At 51.7% G+C, this 22,807-nt stretch overlaps 1 protein-coding gene across 2 annotated transcripts; it reads left to right on the plus strand.

Moving 5' to 3' along the window:
- The first annotated feature begins 615 nt into the window (after positions 1-615).
- NSFL1C (NSFL1 cofactor) lies at positions 616-22,151 on the plus strand. 2 transcript variants are annotated; one of them, XM_029915813.1, is made up of 10 exons: positions 616-804; positions 3,256-3,353; positions 8,977-9,051; positions 10,831-10,836; positions 11,440-11,605; positions 12,239-12,331; positions 13,691-13,800; positions 14,382-14,519; positions 20,565-20,729; positions 21,752-22,151. In XM_029915813.1, the coding sequence occupies exons 1-10, from the start codon at positions 700-702 to the stop codon at positions 21,912-21,914; spliced, it is 1,119 nt and encodes a 372-aa protein (XP_029771673.1). In that variant the 5' UTR covers positions 616-699; the 3' UTR covers positions 21,915-22,151. The 2 variants fall into 2 exon arrangements, with proteins under 2 accessions (XP_029771673.1, XP_029771674.1); XM_029915814.1 differs by lacking the exon at positions 10,831-10,836.
- The last annotated feature ends 656 nt before the right edge of the window (positions 22,152-22,807 follow it).

A 22,807-nucleotide genomic window follows, 5' to 3' on the forward strand; every position in this document is an offset into this window, starting at 1 on the left:
GCGGATGCTAAAGCTCTGATACAAATGCAAGGCTGGTACACCCTAGGAGCAGCAAGAAGGTGCGTGCCTGGGGCAGAGGAACTTAGTGGGAAGCCTGGGAGACGAAACCCGAGAGGCTGGCGCGTTTCACACGGGTCTCGCAGGCCATGAGATTTTGTCTGTAGTTGGAGTGAGATCGGGAGGCACAAGGTATTGGAAGCAGAGGCGTAACCTGTTGCTCCAGGTCTATTTTATTCCCTTGAATGTGAACAAGAGGGCAGGGACTTTGTTTTGCTCTTGCCTATTCCCAACCCTGGAAGAACACCAGGCCCTTGATCGTGCTCGGTAAATATGTGAACAAGGAAGTGAATGAACGAATAAATAAGGGAATGAAATGAAGGGATGTGTCAACGAATAATTGTGAATCGGCCTCCTTCAGAGAGCCTTCACTTCCCAAGGACGAGGAGGTCCGCCAGGCTTCTCATCCTCCGCCAGGCTTCCAGACCCGCCCTTAGGCTGCAAGTGCGTGCCGCGGCCGCCAGAGGGCGCCGAGCAGGGGAGTTTCTCGCACGGAGGACTTTGCGTGGGGCACCGCACGGGGCGGGGCCTGCGGGCAGACACCGCGCCGCTGGGTCCGCTCGACCGGCGGGTGGAACGCAGCTGCGGGGCTGAGGCTGTGAGGCGGCCGGCGGAGTGGTTCGGGCGGCGCACAGGGCGAAGATGGCCGCGGAGCGACAGGACGCGCTGAGGGAGTTCGTGGCGGTGACTGGCGCCGAGGAGGACCGGGCCCGCTTCTTCCTCGAGTCGGCTGGCTGGGACCTGCAGGTAGCGGCGCGGGGCCGAACGCGTCGGGCCGGCCGGGGGCTGCGGGACACGGGCGTCCGGCGCAGCACGCCGGTGGGGGCCGAAGCGCACAGTCATCCCGCCGGGCTGCGGCCCGACCCAGGCCTCAGGGTCCCGGGGCCGCCTGCCACGCGTCGCCAGCTCGGCTTGGGCGTGGAGGGAAAGCGGGCCAGCCCCGGCCCAGCTCCGCGGGCCCTCGGCCTCGCCCGCCCGCGGGGTCAGCGGGACTTTGGGCACTGCGGCGAGCCGCGTGGGGAAGGGAGCCTGGGGGCGTGGCGGCCTGGCCGGTGGGAATGGCCGGGTCCCGGATGGAGCCGCGGTGAGGCCGAGGTGGTCGTTCACTTCCACTTCGGCCGATGGCGGAGGGAGAAGCCCAGCGCGTGGGTCGGCCCACGCCCCCTCCTACCTAATTGCGGGGAGAACCCTCCCCCCACCCCCCGCCCTGGGATGGTGGCGCGAGCTTGGAACCTATTCGAGTGGCTGTCTGAGCTCATCTCTAAAATGGGAGCCTCGAGTTTATCATCAAGTTTCCCGGCCCATATTAAGTATTCATTATATATTTGTTAACTAAATCATTAAGATGAGGTACACGAGGCAGGGGTTTGGGTGAACTGTTGAATCCCCGGTGCCTAGAACGGGTCCTGGCTTATAATAGGCACTCAGCAGTTCGTTGTAGAGAGAATTGCGCACATGGCCTTGGCCAGCCTGCGTCTTAGGTAGATGCTGATGCTGATGCTGATTCGTGTTTCTTGATTCCCCACCATGAGCCCGGTGCTGTTCTGCTTTCTGTGCCTTAAATTATTTCATCTGTGCATTTTGCAGCTGAGCTGTGGGGAGGTTAGGTCACTTGGGTAAGGCGTTGCCAATTACCAGGTGGAAATGATAGCATTAGAACTTGATTGTGTCTGATTCCAGAGCCCAAGCTCTGAACCCCCAAGGGCCAGGCACTTTATGAGTGAGGATTTGTTCAATCCTAGACAGTAAGGTGAAGGAGACAAGCTGGTTGTGTAGATGAGGACTTGGAGGCTCAGAGGGCCAGAGTCATGCCCGAAGTCCCACCGCCGGTAAGTAGCGAGGTCAGGACTTGAACTGGGTCTCCTGACTTCACCGTTTACATTGAATGGAAGAGTTGGGTGAGGCATCACGCCTGAACACACGCAGTGTGAAGTCCTGTGCAGGGCAGCCTGGAAACCCTACACACTCACAATGTCACACACTGGTCAGGTCCTCTGTATCCCAGCCTCCTCACACCACAGGTAGGGAAACTGAGGCTCCTGCCTGCAACATGACTAGCCTGGCAGGGCCGGGACTTGAATGTAGCCCCTGGCACCCCCATGCCAGTTCAGTGCGTGTCCTGGGACAGCACACTGCCTCCTGTAAGGCTGGTGATCTGGAGGACAGGAACCGCATCTCTTCCATTTCTGCAGACCTTGGTGCTCAGATCTCAGTACGAGTAATTAAATATGTAACCATTGGGTCAGTGAGAGAAACACTCCCATCGAAAATGGTCAGAAGACTCCCGGAAACCTTCTGTGTATAGAGCTAAGGCGTGCCTGTGCACAAATGCCAAGGGGTCCTCTTGTTCATTGTGCAGGGTTGGTGGGCCAGGTGTCCCTGTGGATAGACGAGGAAGCTGGGCCTCAGGGGAAAGTAAAAGTAGCGATTGGACTGACCGCACCATTCCTGACTCCTGGTCGTCCATGAAAGCATGGAGCCTGGCTCTGCTCCTTACCAACTGTTTCACTCCGGGCAGTTTTTTCTCAGTGTCTCTGTATCCACTATAAAATGAGACCATGGTAATGATAGTAATAAGTACATAGAGTTCCCTGGGGATAAAATAAGTTAACACATGTAGGGTTATGCTCAGAATAAGATGGCGCATAAATAAATGCTCAGTAAATGTACATTGCTTTCACCAGGTCACCTTTGCTGGTAAAATGAGAATGAGGAGTGTCTCCATCCCGGCCTGCCTTCTTGCCTTGTGTTCCCCTTAGGTGGAATTTGTTTCACGTGAGAGGAGGAGAAATAGTTGGGCTGCGACCTCTTTGTTTTTCTCTTTCTTTCTTTCTTTCTTTTTCTTTCTTTCTTTTTTTTTTTTTTTTTTTTTTTTTGTTTTGAGAGGGTGCAAGCTGGGGAGGGGCAAAGAGAGAAGGGACAGAGGACTTGAAGCTGGTTCTTCGCTGACAGCAGTGAGCTGGAGTTTGAATTCAGGACTGCGAGGTCATGACCTGACCTGAAGTCGACACTCAACCGACTGACTGCCCAGGTGCCCCGGGCTGCTACCTTTCTGTCTCATTTTCTATGGTCCTCAGATACAGGCCACCTTGTAAGTGTGGGCCATCTCTTCCTGACTTTGCTGGCTTGCACTCAAAGGAAATATGTGTTAGATGAAGGCCTTTTTGAGAATCCCAAGTCACTACCTCTCTGTTTCAGATCGCCTTAGCGAGCTTTTATGAGGATGGAGGGGACGAAGACATTGTGACCATTTCGCAGGCAACCCCCAGTTCAGTGTCCAGAGGCACAGCCCCCAGGTAAGAGCCAACGGCAGCTGTTGCCACATGGGTGTGCGTCCGACTGTGAAGAGCAATTTCCTGACTCGACGGAGGGTTCAGGCCTGGAGATACAAGCCAACGGGCTGGAGTGAGAAAGTCAGATTAACTGGTGGCTGTTAGTTTCTCATAAGATTGCTTCTTTCCTGGCGAGAGATGGATGACACCCTCAGGTGACCTGTGGTTTATGGGCCAGTCCTGGGGAAAACCACTGAACCTGCTTAAGATGTTTGAGAGTCTTTTATTTATGAATGTGAGGAATGACTCCATCTCTGGAAGTTTTTAATTTTTTTTAATTTATTTCTTTTTGAGAGAGAGCGAGATTGAGTAGGGGAGGGGCAGAGAGAGAGGGAGACACAGAATCCAAAGCAGGCTCCAGGCTTTGAGCTGACAGAACAGAGCCTGATGTGGGGCTCGAACCCACGAACAGTGAGCTCATGACCTGAGCCAAAGTCAGACGCTTAACTGACTGAGCCACCCAAGCGCCCCCTCTGGAAGTTTTTAAGTAGAGGACTTCCCTTTCTGGGTGCTGTAGATGTAAAGATTAGATTACATGACTTTAGAGGGGCTCTTTTGATATTTTTGGATGCCAGTGACCCTATTAGGAAGTCTTAAAGAAAATAAACCTGTGTTGCCCACTCCTCCCCAAATTGATGAAGGAGACCTTATTAGTTGAAACAGAGCTAACTTTCATGACCCCATTTGCACCCCTGTCCCAGACGCCTGGCTGCAAGGTCCCCACGGGGACCTGTTAGGACTGCAGAGCAGGCTGGCGCTGATCCTCCAAGAGACAGGCAGGGCCTCTTCCTACAAAGTGTCAGAACCACATCTTCCCTCTCTGCTCTAGCTCCTCCCCTCTGGTATATCTTTTCACCAGAAAAATTTGTTTGGTCTTTTAAGTCAGCCCCAGAATACAGATAGAGTGTTTCTTTGACGGTGAGGTGGTAAATCGTGTTTCTCTTTAAGGGCATCCAAGCTTTAAATCACCTTTCCTCCCTTTGAAGAAGGAACTCTAGCCCCAGACCAGATTTTGCTTCCTTAACTTCTGACCCTGTCTTCCATGTCCAGAGAAAAGAGGTCGAAGGAGGTAGTTGATCTTTGAATCACTCATAGGGGCTGACCTGTGGGGAGTGGGTGGTGGCTCATCTGGATGCTACTGCCTGCGACACGGCTGATTTCCGGGTGTGAGACTCGCACGAGTGCCCTGGGTTACTGTTGGGACATCAGCGTGTCAGACATACAGAGGGGAGAAGGTGGAACGTGGCCTCTGGTATCAGTCACGTGTTCTTGCCTCTTGAGGAGCCCCAAAGTCCCGTCAGGACAGTGGTTCACAAGGGCATAGGCCTGTCCACCCCGTGCCTGGATCCCCGTCCCAGCTCCGCTGCCTGGGAGGGAGCTTTGTGACCTTGAACGGGCTGCTGAGCATCTCAGTACCTCGGTTTTATTATCATTAGCATCGATTTTCATTTTCCCCGTCTGTTCCTTATGTCTTTCGCAACAAATATATCGATTAAAAAATAGACCTGCTAGTAAAAAAATTGGGGAAACAGGAGAGTTTAATGTTAAGACTGGGGGGAGTGAAGCCCTGTGCAGGCCTAAATGCCTTGCTTTGTTGCTTCAAGTGAGTCTCAGACATTGTACTGGGTGTCCATGAAACCAAGAGAAAGAGGGAGGAAGGTCATGATTTGATGTCATTGTCCTTGTCCAGAAAGAAAACACCGCGTGCACTCAGGAGAAGCCACACTACATTCTAGCACCTCAAAGGAGCTCTGTGTGTGACTGGCCTCTGCCCCCACCCCGAGTGACCTGTTACAGGACTCAGCCTGCCCTCGCCTTGCCCCACCCCCACCGCCTCACGTACTCTTTCCTGCCCTCCCCGTTCTTAGGGAGCAGCACTCAGGTCCTGCTTTGACTCAGGAATGGGGGTTCTTAGTGTGGGGCCTGAACTCCCAGCATGAATCTGGTATGGATGTCAAAAGGGTTATAAATACCTGAAATCGCCGGCAAGATTACACGTTGTCTTTTCTGGCAAGAAAATCCATAGCTTTTATCAGATTTTCCAAGGCCTGTGGGACAGAAAAGGGTTAACCATTGCTGTAGGATTGTCTGAACTCCACAACAGTAACAGCTGTCACTTACCGAGCACTTGTCAGGTGCCAGGCACCTCTCGTTAGTCCTCACAACAACCCTCTGTGTGGGTACTGTCACTGTACCCATTTTACAGATGAAGATGCTAAAGCTGGGCATCTTCCCAAGATGCACAGCTAGTAAAACAGGGATTTAAATGCAGATCTATGTCTGTTTCCTGCGTTCAGCTCTCAGCCAGAAGGACGCACTGCTTCCCTTCGTGGACTCCAGAGCTAGCCCTGAACCTGCCATCTAGTCTTACCCCTCTTTTCTCACATCCTTTTTCCAACTCAGCTGATCTCTTTGGTGTCTCAATTTGGCCTCAGTTTTGGTTCTGCTTTTGTTTGAGCCTCTCACCTGACTGGACATGCCTGCCATCTTGCTTTCTGCCTGTCCAAACCCCTGGGTCCTTCTAGATTTAGTTCTGTGACCGCCTTCTCTATGGAGAGCGTTATCCGCAGCCCACAGGCAGCTTGCCATAGTCCTGTGGCTCAGAAGTCCAGCCACCCGTAATTTGTTCACTGGGACCCATAGCCACATGCCACTCGGTGACATCTCTCTGAGTGGTCTTGAACTCTTCTCCTGATAGTTCACTTTTCTTCCCCCAGCAAGTTATAAGTTCCTGGAAGTGGGGGGACCGGGATTTCAGGAGCGCCCACCATCAGCCTAGCTCTGCCTGCTACTCCCCCCTATGTTGTCATGCCTCAGCAGCTTTAGAAGTAGGTAAGCTGCTCATCGTTTCACAGGTCAGGGTGCCGGGTCTTACAAAGACAGTAGCTCCCAGCTGCTGGTGTGGCAGAGTCAGCCCCAAGTCTGTGTAAATGCAGAGCTGCTTCTGCCGACTGCCGGCTCCCTGTCCAGCCCCTCCCGCCCTGTACCAAGCAAGAGGGAGGGATGAGTTTCTCCCTTTTTTTCTTCTTTCCTCCAACTAAACTGTACTTTATTAGGATGGGTGGGGCTGCCAGTTTCTGATCCTCTAAAACTATACTATCCAGTGTAGGACCCACTATTGCAATTATTTAAAATGAAATAAAACGAACATTCAATTACTTGTGCGAATCAATTCAGATACCCCCTAGTCACATGTGACTGTGACTGCCATATGAGACTGCACAGGTCCAGCATTGCTGTCCCTGGTAAATGGATCTGACAGAGGACTTTCGTGCCACTTCAGGGTACCAGGGTACCTGGGAGATCGAGTTTTGGGGCTGAAAAATTGAAATTTCTAAAACATTTTGCCTCTTTGTGGAGGACACGGGACAAAGTGTTCTAAAACTGGTGTGTCCCCTGGACATGGTGCCGTAAGACAGCCCTCCCAGCACTACTCCGGAGCGGCTCCCAGACCTGAGTGTGCGCTGGGCTTGGAGGGCGCTCCAGACGTGGGGTGCTGGGCACTCTTCCCCGAGTTTCTGACTCAGGAGCTCTAAGGCAGGCCTGGGGATTGGCATTTCTAACGGTGCTCAGGCGGTGTTCATGGGCAGAGTCTAAGGGCCAGTCCTGGGGGAGCCCCTGCTCGAGCACGGCACATGAAATGTGCCTCACCGTGCTTCAGTGCCCGTGGGCTCACTGCTGAGACTGTCCCCATTTTCACCTGAGCACAGGAAGACTTAGAGCAGTTCATAAGCATGCCCAGGAGCCCAAGGTCAGGGCTCAGCTGGGATCCGAACCAGGTATGGGGACCCTAGAGTCTGTGTCAGAGTCCGACTCTAAGAACTTTAGGAGAAAAAAACCTATTACCGGAGCAAGGGGTTTGCTCAAGCATGTGTACATGTATATTTGAAGGTGTCAATGAGAGAGAGAGTGACTAAGCGAGAAAGCGAGCTTTTTCCCCATGGATGCTAGGCTGAGCACCTGTGGAAAACTCTAGCACTCGGGTCCTTTTGAACCCTGTCATAGAGGCATCTGGGAATGCCCCGGAGATTGCTCTCGGCTAACTCGAGCAGGGAGTGTATTTGCTACATTAATTGGTCTTTATTCTTTCATTTCTAGTCAATGCAGCTTCAAAGCCTGTTCTGTCCTCTGATTATCTCTTCAAGATTGAACTGCAGCTTTCCCTAGAAGATAACACCTCGAGGCTTCCCGGTCTAGCCTCACTAGACCTGTTACCCTGCTCCCTCCTGTGTTATAGAGATTACCTCTTTACCCTAAGAAATACCGACAGTGTTTTTATCAAATGCCTCATCCTTGAGAAACTAAGTTTTTGAAGACAATTTAAGCTGGTAAAACAGCAGCAGTGTAAAACCACGTCAGAGGAGGAAGGTGCCCCTTCTCACGCCCGCGTGAGTGTGTGCTCTCCTGCCCCACGACAGCCCCGCTTTCCTCCTCGGCACCAGGAAAGACGTTCTCGACTAGCCTACAGCAGAGGCAGGGCCACCTCACCACACGCCCCCTTCCTCCTCACTTCTTGACCACGTGCCCTCCTCGAACGTGTCACCCTGTGTGTGTGCACACGTACCACTCTCCTGTGGCGCCCTGCTGCCCCCCCCCCCCCCCCCCCCCCCCCCCCCCCCCCCCCCCCCCCCCCCGCCAGCCCTGCCCTTGATCCACTGAGGACTGACGGTTCTCTTTCCTCGGCACCCAGTCCAGATGTTGCATTTTGCTGGGAAACTTTTCTTGACGTTCCACCACCACCCTCCAGGAGGGACAAGACATCTGTACCCACACATCCCGTGTGCTTCCCTCTGCCCCAGCCCTAACAGCACAGTATTTAGCAGTGTCCTGGCCCAGGGGCCACAATGAGCTTATGAGCAACTCAGACTAAGAACTGTTGGGGCGCCTGGGTGGCTCGGTTGGTTGAGCGTCCGACTCACATTTCGGCTCAGCTCACGATCTCAGGGTTCATGAGTTTGAGCCCCGCATCAGGCTGTGCGCTGACAGCACAAAGCCTACTTGGGATTCTCTCTGCCCCTCCCTCTGCATGTGCATGCAGTCTCTCTCAAAATAAAGAAAGGAAGTTTAAAAAAAAAAAAAAAAAAACTAGGTCTGATCATCCTTATAGACCTAGTATCCAGTTCAGTGCCTAACACACAAGCATCTCAGAAAAATGATGAGGGGCACCTGGCTGGCTCACTTGGTGGAACGTGTGACTCTTGATCTCAGGGTGGTAGGTTCAAGACCCTCATTTTAAGTAAATAATAAAAATCTATAAAATAAAAATTAAATGATGAAGATAGTAAATTTTTAAATTAGTACACCCTCCATACCATTCCCCTCTCTTCCGCCTAGGAGAGCTTAAATTGGGACTCCATTTTATTTCACGATAGCCCTTTCTAATTTATTTGCAGTCCTGTGGACCTTGAAGAAATAAATGCCACATTATTTTGCATTTGAACTTAGAAAGTCTAACCCTCTTTCACATAGATCCTCTCATGCCTCACCAAAAATAACTAATCCCCATGTTTTCAACTCCTTAGCTGCTGATAACAGGCATTACTTTTCATTCTCGCCGAGGTCATTTTGCTTCTTTCTGTGTCTCCAGTGATAATAGGGTAACATCCTTCAGAGACCTCATTCATGACCAAGATGAGGAGGAAGAAGAAGAGGAGGGCCAGAGGTGAGTCTTTGCTGGGGGGCACAGTCCCCAGGAAAGTCCATGGTAATGTGTTAAGTCATCGAGAAGGACCCAGAAGGATAATGCGCTGAATTATCACTAGCCATTACTACTGTGGGCTAGTCCGAGTGGGCTATACCCTAGAAACAGCCTCCTGCTCCCTGTAGCTTAGAAGTGAGCCCTTTCCCCTGGTCCTTTTTTTTTTCTTTTAGGGTATTTTGGGTTTGTTTTCCTGTTTTTAACATTGATATGTATTTGTTGAGTATTAGGGGAAGGGAGAAAAATTCATAAGAAAAAAGTTATTCTTAATACTGCAATCCAGTGGTAACCAGGTATCCATATTTCAGGTGTATATTTTCCCAGCTTTTTCTTAATTAAAAAGGCAATATATTAGACAGTGAACAGAGTAAAAACTTACCAACGTGTTTCTCCCCAATACACTCACAAACACAAATACTGTTTGTTTTTAACCATTATGAATGTTATAATTAAAGGTGTCCATTGTAGAAGAAACAGAATAGTGTACTGAAAAAATAATACACTCATCCACCTTTTGGTAACTCGAGTTAATATTTTGGAATATTTCTATTCAGTGTTCTGTATGTAACTGTGCTTTGTTTTGTATCCTATTTTACATGGGATGTTCAGATAATTTTGTGTCTTGGTTCTATTGGATTAGTGCTATGTATTAAGTACTTTCCTTGCCATTAAGATTCTTCATTAGTGTTTTTAGCAACTGGTTGCTAAACGGATTGTCCAACATTTAGGTTGTTTACAGGTTTTTACCACTAAATATCAGTGTTCTGAACCTCTCTGTGTATTAATCTTTGACTGCATTTCAGATTATTTTCTTAGCAGAGTTTCTAGACATGAAAGGGACAAGGGAGTGAATATTTTTAAGCACTTGATTACAAGCTCTTAGTGCACAAGCCAAGGCTTTGAGATTCTGTAATACTGAGCAGAAATTCGTCTGTAGCCTCATTTCACGGGGTTCAGTTCCCCATGGGCCCTGCCTCGATCTGTCAAACATTTGTAAGGGACATTCCAGTAACCGTGATAGAAATACAATTATCTCCTCGTGGTCACTCTCTGGGAAGTGGGCTGAGAAATTACGTGTGTTCTATTCTGTGTTTCATCCATGTAGTGACCTTTACACTGCCTCACAGCCTTCTTTTTAGATACATTCAAGGTTCAGAGTTTTACACTCCTTGAGTGAAAGGCAATGCCATCAAGTATGTGAATGCCCAACTCCTAAATGGCCGCTGCCTCCTTTTCCTGTCCTGTCACATCCTCCAGGTGATGACCTTCCTTTATTTCACATCCTGATTACCTCCTCGGCCCCTCAGCATTTCAGACCGGATGACATCGGTGCTGTCATCCTCGTCAAGGCCTGTGGCTTGCCTTGCATTCAGTGGGGAGTGTCAGGAAATAGAAGGCTGAGACTAATTTTGTAGGTTCTCAACGTCCCCGCTTAGAGACGTGCTGTTGACCCGGCAGTGAGTAGGAGTGACAAGCCAGGCTCCAAAGTGCTAACTCGATCTCAAGCTGTGCTTGGCCCATTGGAGAGCCTGGTGTGGGTATCTTGGGGCTGGTATTTAGCCTTCCCTGACCCTCTTCAGTGCCCTCTTCTCATTACCCCCAGCGTACATCACAAGGATAGCGAGGCGAGGCGAGGCTTGGGTGCGCTCTCGGTGCTGTATCACACCACCTTATATGTGTGCATTACTCTGCTTATTCTTTTGCATACATCTGCCGATTTGAACCTCATGGCCCTGACTTAAGGAGCAGGTAGGTAGGGCATGTGGTCCTTCCCTCCTATTTCAGAGACAGGGAAAATGAGCTGCAGGGCAATGCACTGGCTTGCCCAGGGTCACTCAGCAGTAGGGCCAGCACTGGAGCCTGGCTGCTCATACTAACGACACCACTGCCACTACTAACCCAGAGCTGTTAGTGGTAGTGCTTCTGACTGGGACTGTAGTTGCTGTCTCTCAGAAAGGTGCTGGCCACTGGACGGGTGATTTCCAGTTGAAACTCTTTCTGGAGGTGGCATGCTGTCATGCATGCCTGGAATGCCCTTCCCTGGTCCCTTTACCTGATAAACTTGTCCTCGTCCTCATCCTCAGAGTTCAGCCCAGAAGACCTTCCTTTAGGAAGCCCTGACTTCTCCGTAGCTCAGGGCTCCAGAGCATCCCTTACTCACCTCCATCGCTGTTCACGCCTCCGCATTCTGCCTGCCTGCCTGCTTACATGTTTCCCCGACTAGACAGTATGTTCCTTGACATGGATGCTGCACCCATTGCCTCAGTGTGCCTACACCAGCCCCGAGCCTGGCATGTGCTCTGTTCATGTGTGCCAAGTATGTTTCGTGTTAGACACGTATTTTCTGCACAGGTTTTATGCTGGGGGCTCAGAAAGAAGCGGACAGCAGATTGTTGGCCCTCCGAGGAAGAAAAGTCCCAACGAGCTGGTGGATGATCTCTTTAAAGGTGCCAAGGAGCACGGAGCTGTGGCTGTGGAACGAGTGACCAAGAGTCCTGGAGAGACCAGTAAACCAAGAGTGAGCAGAGGGGATCGTTGCCTGTGTCCACAGGACTCTGGTTCTGGGGACTGGGAGGAGCCCCCCTCACCCCTGTGGTGACTGACTTCGTTTTGTTTTGTCTTTCATTGCTCACTTGCTCTTGTATCCAGAAGAGCAGTGCACTTTTTCTCACCCTGTAACATGAGATCGTGATTTGGGGCCACTTTCAAACCTGTGGTCTGTAGGCTGGAACAGTCCTACGGACATGTTTTATGTGGCCTTAACCAATTTGACTTACTTAGTATTCTGCTTTATTTTGTTTTCATTGAATTAGTATTGAATTGAATTTATGTGTTACATAAATGCTAGATTTCTGTCTTCTCTGGGAAAATCAGAAGGTCTTTGGTATTCTCTTGCAGCCAGACTCTTACATGGCCACGATTAACTAGAGCTCAGTAGCAGCTGTTCCCCATAGCCACGCAGCACCTCTCCCCCACCCTCTTCCACTTCTCACCAGTCCTAGCCTCCCCTTAATTCATCTACCCTACTGCCTGGCCCTGTAGCTCTGAGTTCAGTGCCAGAGAAAGTGCACCTAGTAGGTGACAAGCTTGAGACGGACCGTTGTATCTGAAGACCCCACGCCTCAAATGTTTATGAACGTGTCTTTTGCAGCCATTTGCAGGGGGCGGCTATCGCCTTGGGGCAGCACCAGAGGAAGAGTCTGCCTACGTGGCGGGAGAAAGGAGGCGGCATTCCGGCCAAGATGTGAGTGTGCCCCTACCTTCCCTGGGGGAGCTCATACACTGTTCTGCCGTTTTCCAGAAGGGATTGGTCCCATGTTGTGTGTCAACCAGCAGCCTCTGGAAGGGAAGAGGCAGCACCATCGCTGTGGTCCAGGAGCAGGAGGCTTCCTTGAGGACAAAAGGCAGCTCTCATCTGGCTGGGCAGGGGCACTCGAGAGGAGTGAGCAGAGGGGATGGATAAATGAAGTTTTCTGAGCATCCCATGAACCTTGGGCGGAGGGATCGTGATTCTGAGGTTTTCTGGTAGTGTGCACATGGCTGAAGAACTTAGGCTTCAGGGGCACCTGGGTGGCTCAGTCAGAGCGTCCGACTTCAGGTCAGGTCATGAGTTCATGGTTCATGAGTTTGAGCCCTGCATCAGACTCTATGCTGACAGCTCAGAGCCTAGAGCCTGCTTCAGATTGTGTGTGTCCCTTTCTCTTTGCCCCTCCCGTGTTCATGCTCTGTCTCTCTCTCCCAAAAATAAATGAACATTAAAACAAAATTTTTTAATAAAAGAAAAAGAACTTAGTCTTCAGCCCACCCAAAGCACACTTTGAAAAAATTTACTATTGCCCAACCCTTTTTTCCCTGTGCATAGGGTCCTTCTCCAATAAGTGTCTCAGACTATGCAGAGAATTGTGAGGTTTTAAAATTTAATATTATGCCATAAACAGATGTTTGGCCTTGAGACTATTCGTTTCTATAATGTATTTATTTCTAAATCATTTGGAGTTTTATTCCAAAATGAAGTCAAGAGGAAAATTAAAATCATATCCTCAGGAAAATAAAAATCGAATCCACCTGAGGCAGCTGCTACTATGTTGGTTTGAAACCTAGACTGTCTTCTGTGATTATGTCTCAGGCGTTAACACAAATCGTAGGTGCCATTTGTAATGACTGCAGAGTAGTGCCATGAAGAAGTGTGCCCCGGCAGCTCCACAAGCTGCGTGCTGGGCACACTGGCAGCCCCACAAACAAGCCACAGATTTAACTTAGTCCCTTGCTCAGAGCCACTTTGCTAGTGAGTGCAGAATCAAGACACAGACCCGGGTCTGCTCAAATCAAAACCCACGTTTACTAACATTCAAAAAAAAAAAAAAACTCTCTTAACCTGTTGCCATATCTACTTCTTATTTTAGGTGAAGACTTGGTTGTTGATTGATTTCCTTGTGCGTGCATGTGTGTGGGTGGGTGGGTGGTGTGTGGTCTCTCTCTGTTCCAGTCATCATGCAGTAGAATGGTAAGAACCTTCGGGCACAGATCGGTGCTCCTGCTAACACATGTTGACGCGCTCGCCAGCTTCCTGACAGTGTGGGCCTCTTGCCTCCTGCTGCCCCAGGTTCATGTGGTGCTGAAGCTCTGGAGGAGCGGGTTCAGCCTGGACAGCGGCGAGCTCAGAAGCTACCAAGACCCATCCAACGCCCAGTTTCTGGAGTCCATCCGCAGAGGGTGAGTGGAAAGCCCTCCTTGGGTTCCATGTCAGTGTGTAGATAGGAAAGAAGAGGCTGATTTAAGAAGAACAAAATTTGTGGGTGCCTAGGTGGATCAGTTGGTTAAGCATCCGACTTTGGCTCAGGTCGTGATCCCACGTTCATGAGCCCACACAGGGCTCTCTGCCGTCAGCGTAGAGAGCCTGCTTTGGATCCTCTTTCCTCCTTTCTCTCTGCCCCTCCTCTGCTCATTCTCTCTCTCTCTCAAAAGTAAACAGACATTTAAAAAAAATTTTTTAAGTAAAAATTTTTAGTAGATGTAACACAGTTGAAGTACAGATTCACAGATCTAAAACCTTGTGTGTCTATTACTCCCTTTTGGACCTTGGGCAGAACCAAATGACTGGATAACATAGAGATTGTAACCGTGACTTTGAGCAGGCGAGAGACCAGTGGGAGGCAGACCGTAGCCACTAAAGTAGCCGCGCCCTGGGGAGGCCCAGCCATTTCCACATTTGGACCTGCGACGCTTCTCCCCGTGCTCCGGTCACTGCTGTCCCATGTGCTCCGTGTCGACCCGGCACTGCTCTTCCCTTGCAGGGAGGTGCCGGCAGAGCTGCGGAGGTTAGCTCACGGTGGGCAGGTGAATTTGGACATGGAGGACCATCGGGACGAGGACTTCGTGAAGCCCAAGGGAGCCTTCAGAGCCTTCACTGGCGAGGGCCAGAAACTGGGCAGGTAAGAGCAGCACAGGTAGGAGTGGGACATGCCGGTCACTGTGCCAGGCCCCCAGACCCTGCGTGTCGTCACCGTATGCGTAGCTCTTTGCCGTTACTGAGCACTGTGTATTTTATCTTTATGGGAGGAAAGGTGCGGAGAACATGGATTTGGGTGTTAAACAACCGGGTTTAAGATCTCTTCACTTTCTAGCCCTGTGACCTTGGTCTACACAGCCTCAGTTTGCTCAGGCATAGACTGGAAGTAGCGAGAGTCCTTCCTCCTTAATTATGGTGAGGAGCGCCAGGCGCTGCCCCCAGTGAAGAGTCCACGTAAGCACAGTGGGCAGCACATTGCTGTTTTGACTGAATTCTCTAGCACGTTCGGGGCAGCAGTCATCTCCTTCGTAGCTTAAGGCCAGAAGGGACACGTGTGTTCTCAGGAGTCACCTGAAACGGGGACGTAGGGGGGGAGGCCCTGGCTCTTCTGCCCAGCCGCAGCTTTGTTTGGGATGCAGGGACGCTCAGGGGCACTGTTGGCCTGCGCCGGCTGCCCCTCACCACCGCCGCTCTTCTCTCTACTGTTTTGGCCCTGCCTGACACTCACTGTCACTTCCTGTGACCTTTTCTGCCCTCTGCCACTGCCTTGTCTTCCATTCAGACTCCTGATAGGCTCTGCTTGGTCGAAGTCGCTGTTGCCTCTGATAGGCAGGGTTCTCCCACCAGACCTCGACCAGCCCACAAACAGGCCACCTTCTCTGAGCAGCCCGCTCATCTCTGTTCAGTGGGTCACTTGGTCAGTATTCTTCAAAGAGAACTGTGTACAGAAGACGCACTTAGGGAACAGTGACCCTCCCTGGAAGTACGTTCATTATTTTACCAAAGGAAAGCTGAGGCTTGTGGACTCCCAGGGTCACCCATGGGTGGAGCGCGGGCCTTGCGACTACACTCCTTCTGCAGCTCCACAGCGGGCACCTCCCTGAGCTCAGTCTGGCAGCTCTGGAGCTCGGCACTGCCCAGCTACCCTCCTCCCCATTGGCAGAGACCAGGGTGGTCTGCCAGCAGCTGTGCCCTTTGGGCTTTGTCCCAGTCGGCCATCCAAGCCTTAGCAAGAGGGAAGTTAATAGCTCAGGACATTAAAGTGGCTTCCACTAGACTGACTCCCCGTAAGCAGAGAGCAAGTCCACCCTGCTCTCACCCCACCCGCCACATTGGGCCTGTGGGTCAGGGCAGGATGCTGTTCTCAGAGTGCGCGCTCTGGCTTCCTGCCGTCTGCGGTAAACTCTGTGGAGCAATAGGTAATCCCTTTTTTTTTTTTAATTTATTAAACAAAATGTGTTTATCTTTTTAAAAATAATAGAAAATACAGATTAAGGAAAAAAACTAAACCTAACACCCAGACATATCCGGTTAGTATCCTTCTAGTCTTATATGTGTGTGTGTGTGTGTATATAAATGTGCTATTTTGTCATTTTCTGTTTTGCCTGATAAAGGTAGTATGCATCTCATTCTACATCAGTAATTGTGTTTCTACGATATTATTTGTGATGCTAACATACTTTCTATGTTGTCTGTGTGCTGTAATCAGTGCCTGCTGTTAACTGTTCAGGCAGCTGCCAGTGTTAAGAACAACATTGCAGTGAATATTTCTCATTAAATCTTCATATATGCCCAAATCCGGGCCTAGAAGTAATATTGCTGGTTCAGAAGGTCTTCATGTTTTTAAGATGACGCCAAATTGCCCTCCTGGCCCAGAACTCAGAACACCGTGCGGTTTGGGCTTGGTTGGTTTCATGATCCTAATGAGAAATGCTACTGCTGGAAAGTCTGTATTATCTGTGCAAGGCTCCACATCCTGAGAACTTAGAACATATTTAAGAATGTCTGTTTTAGCAGGACGGGAATAAATAACTTTATTAGTGTGGAGGATGCACCCGACAAGTTGAGACAGATCTTGATCATCAGGGTTGACAGAGTTTGATTTTGTCAGCCAAATAAATATTCTTTGCCAGTTCCATTTTCATTTGTTTCAGTGATGGCTTTCTATGAAAAATGAGCAAAAGGCAAGTTTCATACAGCTAAGTGAGATGAGGTTTTTAGCTTTTCAGGCTAAACCAGATGCATAGCTTTTTTTAGTTTTTCCTATAAATTTTGCACCATTTTCCACTGTCATCTTGTCAACTAAAATGATCAAGAGCCAAAAGTTTAAGAAAATGTTCTCAGGTTTGCCTCAAAATTAGTCAGTCCTGGGTTTTTTCCTCTAGTTATCTGACTGGAGAATTTGTTCTCAGTTCAAAAATTTGAGGAAATTCTTACAGTTGTATTAAACCTTATTGTTTTAGGTTTTACGTTTGTTTGTCTGGATGGGAACTGATCTGAAGGTCCAGAAGGACTGCATTTATTCAGTTCTGAGTAGCAAACCCCAAGAGCGCCCTGGGGCGTGTGCAGCTGGTTGCTGCCCGTGTTGAGTTTTGGCTGCTCACCGTGCTTTCTGCAGTGGTCGTTTTGTAAAGAGATGACAAAGTGGACATACTTAATTGTGACAACAGAGCACCTTCATGCCCACCTAATTCCCTACTGCAGAGGAAATGAGCAGTCGTGATCCAGGCTCTCATGATCCCTGTGAGGTGCATGGTACTCGAAAGGAGACAGTAAAGAAACTTCTCTGCAGGTGTCTGATGGGACCATTCCAGTCCCTGGGGGCGCTGCCTTCACTGCCCCCCCGGGAAGGACAGCTGTGTGAGCAGTGTGTGGAAGCCCCACACCCAGGGCTGAGCTCCTTGGAGCAGACGCCTGAGGCTGTCCTACATCATGAGAGCAGTTGGGACCTGCCACTTCTCTAGCTTGAGAACCCTAGGGTCTGGTATTGCGGCTCCTCCTACTCCAGTCCTTGAGGGCAGTGTAGGCTGGGAATCCCCCTTAGGAGACCTTCCAGTTCTGGCCTATGGATAGGCACTAGCATCGGATCCAGAATTTAGACAGATACAAGTGGGGCAGGACCTTGAAGGATGATAGTAAACAGTAATTGTAGAGGGTCGTTTCTGCGGTTAGCTAAGCACCGTAGTAAGCATTTCACATGTTACCACCTTTAATCCTTCAAGGATTATGAGCCTTGAAGAGGTCAGGTCACATCCAAGGTCACACTGCTGGTCCGTGCAGAGATGGGCTCCCCCAGTCACTGCTCCTCCCTGCTGTGCTGCGCTGCTCCGCTCCTGGTTCTTACACAGCCTGGAAGCACTTGTGAGTACTTCCGGTGCATGCTGCGCACAGCGCCTTGCTTGTAGCTGTTGTCCCAACCATGGGAAGTGTCGCTTAACTCCCTTCTTATTGGTGAGCAAACTGTCTTGGGACAGGTCTACCTGATTCCAAGGCCTGGCCAGAAAGTAAGGCAGGCGTTGAGAGTATAGAATAAGAGCCGGGCAGCTTGGATTGGCATCACGTCAAACCAACACTGGGGTCTTGGGCACCTAGCTTAGTCCCGTTATGCGTCCGTTCCCTCCTCTATAAAGTGGAGAGGATGAATCCCTTCCTCACACACCATTGTGGGAATTAAATGAACTGCTCCATGCGAAATAGCACGGGCCAGCGCGGGAGTGCGTGCGTCGCAGACCTGCACTCCCCTCGCAGCTCACCTGCGTCAGCACCGCAGAGAAACCGCGCAGCCGAGTCTGTACAGCAGCCTTTCCCTGACCCTCGCACGTTGGGCGCAGCTCCACGCAACAGGCTGTGCTGGGAAGAAACCAAAACCAAAACCTCCACTGCCTCCGCTCGTGGAGGACTTGCCGAGTGTCTGGCCTTGCCTCCTGCACACAGTGTGCCCACTAACCCTCACGGCAGAACAGTCCTCGTGTCACACATCCTGCCCTGAAGCCCCGCCCGAGGCCGCCCCTTTTCAGTGCTGGAGCTGGGACCCGGTGGCCAGTCCTGTGCTGGGCCTCTGGCAGCTCGCTGACTCCTTAGTGGTCCTGGCCGCTGCCTAGAAAGGTGTGGAGGTGTGGGGGTGGGGCTCCCTTGCCACAGACACGGAAGTCGAGACGCCCAGATGTTCACGGACTTGCTGGGCACCAGCCAGCTCACAGGACAGGGGCACCCGACCCTCTGCGAGCAGGCGAGGAGTCTGAGGAAGCATTTGTAATGTATTAGTTTCCTAAAATCATAGAACTTGATGCTTGACAGAGTCCTGGCTGGTGGGAACAGAGAATGCACAGGTAGCAAGTGTGTCCGTTACACGAATGTTTAACAATTGAGAAACTGCTCCACAGCATGTGCTTCTGTTTTCCTGTCTGAGGATGGTGATGCACCCGTCTCCGAGGATGGCTGTGAGGAGTCTGCAGGGCCGTGGACACCCAGCCCTTACCCCCCCCCCCCCCAACAGTGCACCCGCAAAGCAAACGTCACTCCTGGTTCCGTTTGCCCCCGCCCTAGCTAAGTAGATTCTCTGGGCGGCCTCACTTCTTTCTCACTGTAGGCCGGACTGAAGAAGCCAGAGTTCCCTTTCTGGCAGGTACCTGTTCCCTCCTTGGACTTGTTACTTGAACAGTTGAGGGACAGGCTATCTAGTGTAGTTAGAGAGTTGACCTAACACTCACAAAACTAATGAACAAAACAGAGGTGTATCTACGGGCTTAATATTGAACTTGCCACTGTCTCTGAGCATCTCTTGCAGCCTGTGGTGGTGTGATCTCTGCATGCACTGGCCCACACTTGGGTCCCACACGCTGAGAGGCTGATGCATAGAAAGGAGCAGCTCCTCTCATAGCTGGTACGTGTGGCAGGGTTCTCTCTGAGCTCTGCTTTGTGACTCTCTGAGCCCTCATTTTTTTTAACAGTCACAGAAAACTGCACTGTTCAGTTCTTTGCTAGTTATGTGTTGGAGGGCAGTGTTGTCACAAACTGGGTTCCAGGGCATACTCTATGCAGGAGGTTTAACAAGTGTAGCTTGAAAAAGGGACAAGTGGTCAAATAAGTTTGCCTTGACTGCACAGCCTCTCAAGACTAATATGCAAGTGGCATCTGGTGCTGCCCGTTTGGCATGTGGCATTTCCACAACCTTCCTGGGGGAGGTCTCACAGGAAATTAGGGTCCCTAGAAACACAGTTGGGAAAGTACTTTCCAATGGATTTACTAAAAGTACCATTTTTAGCTTGGAAAGATCCGGGCTGGGGGTGGAGAGGAAGAGGTGTGGGGACTGATGGAATCAGAAGCTTGGCGGGAAGCAAGCTGCCATCTCAGGGCCGCTCTTCTCTGCAGGGGTCTGGGCGAGGGCTTCTGCTGAGAGGCTGGGAGGGAGACACGCAGGTGTTTACAGGAGAGGGGCAAAGCCTCCACCAGTGGTCGAGAAATGGGAGTTCTGTGTACGTTTTGTGTGTCCGGGCTGTGTGTTTCCCCTTTGTCCCTCACAGAGGCAGAGCAAGGCAGGGAGCCTTCACGTTGTTAAAGAGCCTCGTTACCACTCAAAACTAAGGGAGCTCGAGTGACTTGCCCAGCGCTGCCTGGCCGGTGCGAGAGTTCTAAGATCTGCAACAGACACGGGGTCCTGTTGATGCTGTGAAAATAATCCCTGTGGTGCAGGGTGCTTAGTGGACCCGTGGGAAATCTCTGTCCCCTTCTGGTAGTTGACACAGGAGAACGAACGTGCACGTGACTGAGGCTGCACTAGGGAGGCAGGCCTGACAGACCCGTGACCAGGAAGGAGTCTCGACTGGTCCCTGCCAGGCTGTCAGGCCTGCCTCTGCTACAGCACCCTTGGCTGCTCTCACCGAGGCTAAACCCCATCCTGGCCTGGTCCCCCTGCGGGCTGTCTCGCACACTGCTTTCCCCCCTTCGGGCTTTTGTTCAGGTGAGGGCACCGAGGCAGAGGGGTGAGTCACCTGCCCCCGTCACTCAGGAGTGAGGAAGCTAGCCGCAGCTCTGGGCCTGTGGCTTCTGCGCAGGCGGGCCGTCTCAGCCGCTCGTTGTAGCCGCAGCCGCAGCAGCATCGCGGACACGGCCAGCGCTTGGGCCGACTCTGAGGCCCCTGCAAGGGCCTCGTTTCTGTGTGTGGCCTGACATTCTTCTCTCTCCTCAGCACGGCACCCCAGGTGCTGAATACCAGCTCTCCAGCCCAGCAGGCAGAAAACGAAGCCAAAGCCAGCTCTTCGGTCTCCATTGATGAGTCCCAGCCCACCACGAACATCCAAATACGGCTCGCCGACGGCGGGAGGCTGGTGCAGAAGTTTAACCACAGCCACAGGTGCCTTGTGCCGTCTGGCCTCATTTGCTCGGGGGGGGGCCCCCTAAACACCAGCAGGAGCTCCGTGTGCTCCCCAATGGAGGCAGTGGGATGGGGAAATCTGCAGGTCTGCAGCCTTGGGTTCTAGTCCCCACTCTTCCATTAAGTGCAGCGAGTGACTGCTCAGTTCCCACCTGTGGCCTGTGGGTCTCATTCCTCGCCTGTAAGATGAGGGGATTGGAATTCTTGGGGTCTTTTTAGCTCTCCCCCCTCTCCCTCCCAATGTTTGTTCACAGGAAATTTCACGGTAGAGCCCAAGTGCAGAACAATAATGTCTGAACTGCTGTGGTTAACGGAGAGGAGGAGGGGACACAACCCCTCCTCTACCTCCCTCTCCAGGGATCTCTGAAAACCACTGGGCTGTAAAAGTCTCTTCTAGATCTGCCCTTTGAAAATTCTAGAGTACCTGCTATACTATTTCAGATCATCTGGGCTGGCTCAAAACAAACTGTGCCAACCCCATTTTAAAGATGGGGAAACTGAGGCATGGGGAGATTGAAGAGATTAGCAGGGGAGGACTGGTAAACCAGTATTCTAGGTATCTGGCAAGTCCTTTTTCTAGGATAGGCCAACTAAACCAGAAGCACGTGTAGGGCCACGGAATGGCTTGACAGCCCATGGGTGCTGGCAGGGATCACATGTGGGCCAAGTTCTGAAAGAGTGTGATGAGGATTACAGGCCAAGAATCAGAGGCGCCTCGAGGGACCCCAGTGTCGGCAGGAAGCACAGCATGATGAAAATCCAGAAGGAGGGACATGGAGAACAAGGGGAAGGGGCATGGGGTCAAATTAGGTAGGGCTTGGGATCCCATGAGGAGGCGGTGTTTATCCCAAGGCCGTGAAGGGCTTTAGGCAAGGGAGTGGCGTGATCTGCCGTGCTTCCGAGCGAGTGCTCTGGCTGCCTGTGGAGGAGGAAGGCCGGGGTTGTGGACAGCAGAGAGGGGCCCTGCTCACCCACCTCCCCACCCACCCCCGCTCCACCAGGATCAGCGACATCCGACTCTTCATCGTGGACGCCCGGCCGGCCATGGCTGCCACCAGCTTCGTCCTCATGACTACCTTCCCGAACAAAGAGCTGGCTGACGAGAGCCAGACCCTGAAGGAGGCCAACCTGCTGAACGCCGTCATCGTGCAGCGGTTGACATAGCCTGGCCAGGCCCGGCAGCCTCCTCTCCCTCCCGCCCTCCTGCCGGCTGCCCCCCAGGGACCGCCCCTCCACCCCCTCCCGCACACCCAGCAGGCCAGGGCCACATCCATAGTTCTGGGTTCTTAGATCTCGGTTGGACATTTGTTTTCTCCTTAGTTGCATTTCCTGAGTTTTTGTGACGATCAATGGACTTTAAAGAAAAAAATAAAAATGACCAAAAAAAATGGAAGGATCTCACCAGCACGTTGTATGTCACGTCTCCCATTGAAGCCGGTTTTGACTGCTTTAATCACACTACTTCCCAGGGTGTGCGGGGAGGGGCCTGCCTCCCACACCTGCTTAAACATTGCCTGTGGCTCCCTGCACCCATCCGCTAGCACCCACCAGCCCCAGACGACTAGTGGGGCTCCCCTTTTACTGGGAAGGGAGTCGGGCACAGGCAGAGAGAGGCTCCGCAGCCAATGGCTCCCCCAGGAACGCACCTCTTGCCCGGATAAAACTGCGTGGAAGCAGGGGTGCCTGGAGTGTGAGGTCAGGTCTGAGTGCACGCAGCCCTTCAGTGGACATCCCTCCCTGCATCCTGGCCCTCAGTCCCTGGGAGACTCAGGCCTCCTGCGCCGTGGCTGGTTGAGCTGTGTCTCTCCGTCCCAGCCCTTCACCCCCTGGTCTGGAGTCTTTGACCCCAAGGCTCTCAGCTGCCCCGCCATTGCCTTAGTTCCCCTGTGTGAGAGCTAGATCGGGGGCTCACGCCCCCCAGGCGAGGGCAGGGTTAGGGCGGCTTGGCCTGGAGGAGGAACGGGATCAAAATGTCCCGAGCTCGCTCTCCACGAGGGGGGAAGGGGCAAACCAGCTGGTGAGGAAAGGGCGGCCACTTGTGCTACAAGCCCCTTTCT

Source organism: Suricata suricatta, chromosome 12 (assembly GCF_006229205.1).
Source record: "Suricata suricatta isolate VVHF042 chromosome 12, meerkat_22Aug2017_6uvM2_HiC, whole genome shotgun sequence".
NCBI classification, from domain to species: Eukaryota; Metazoa; Chordata; class Mammalia; order Carnivora; family Herpestidae; genus Suricata; species Suricata suricatta.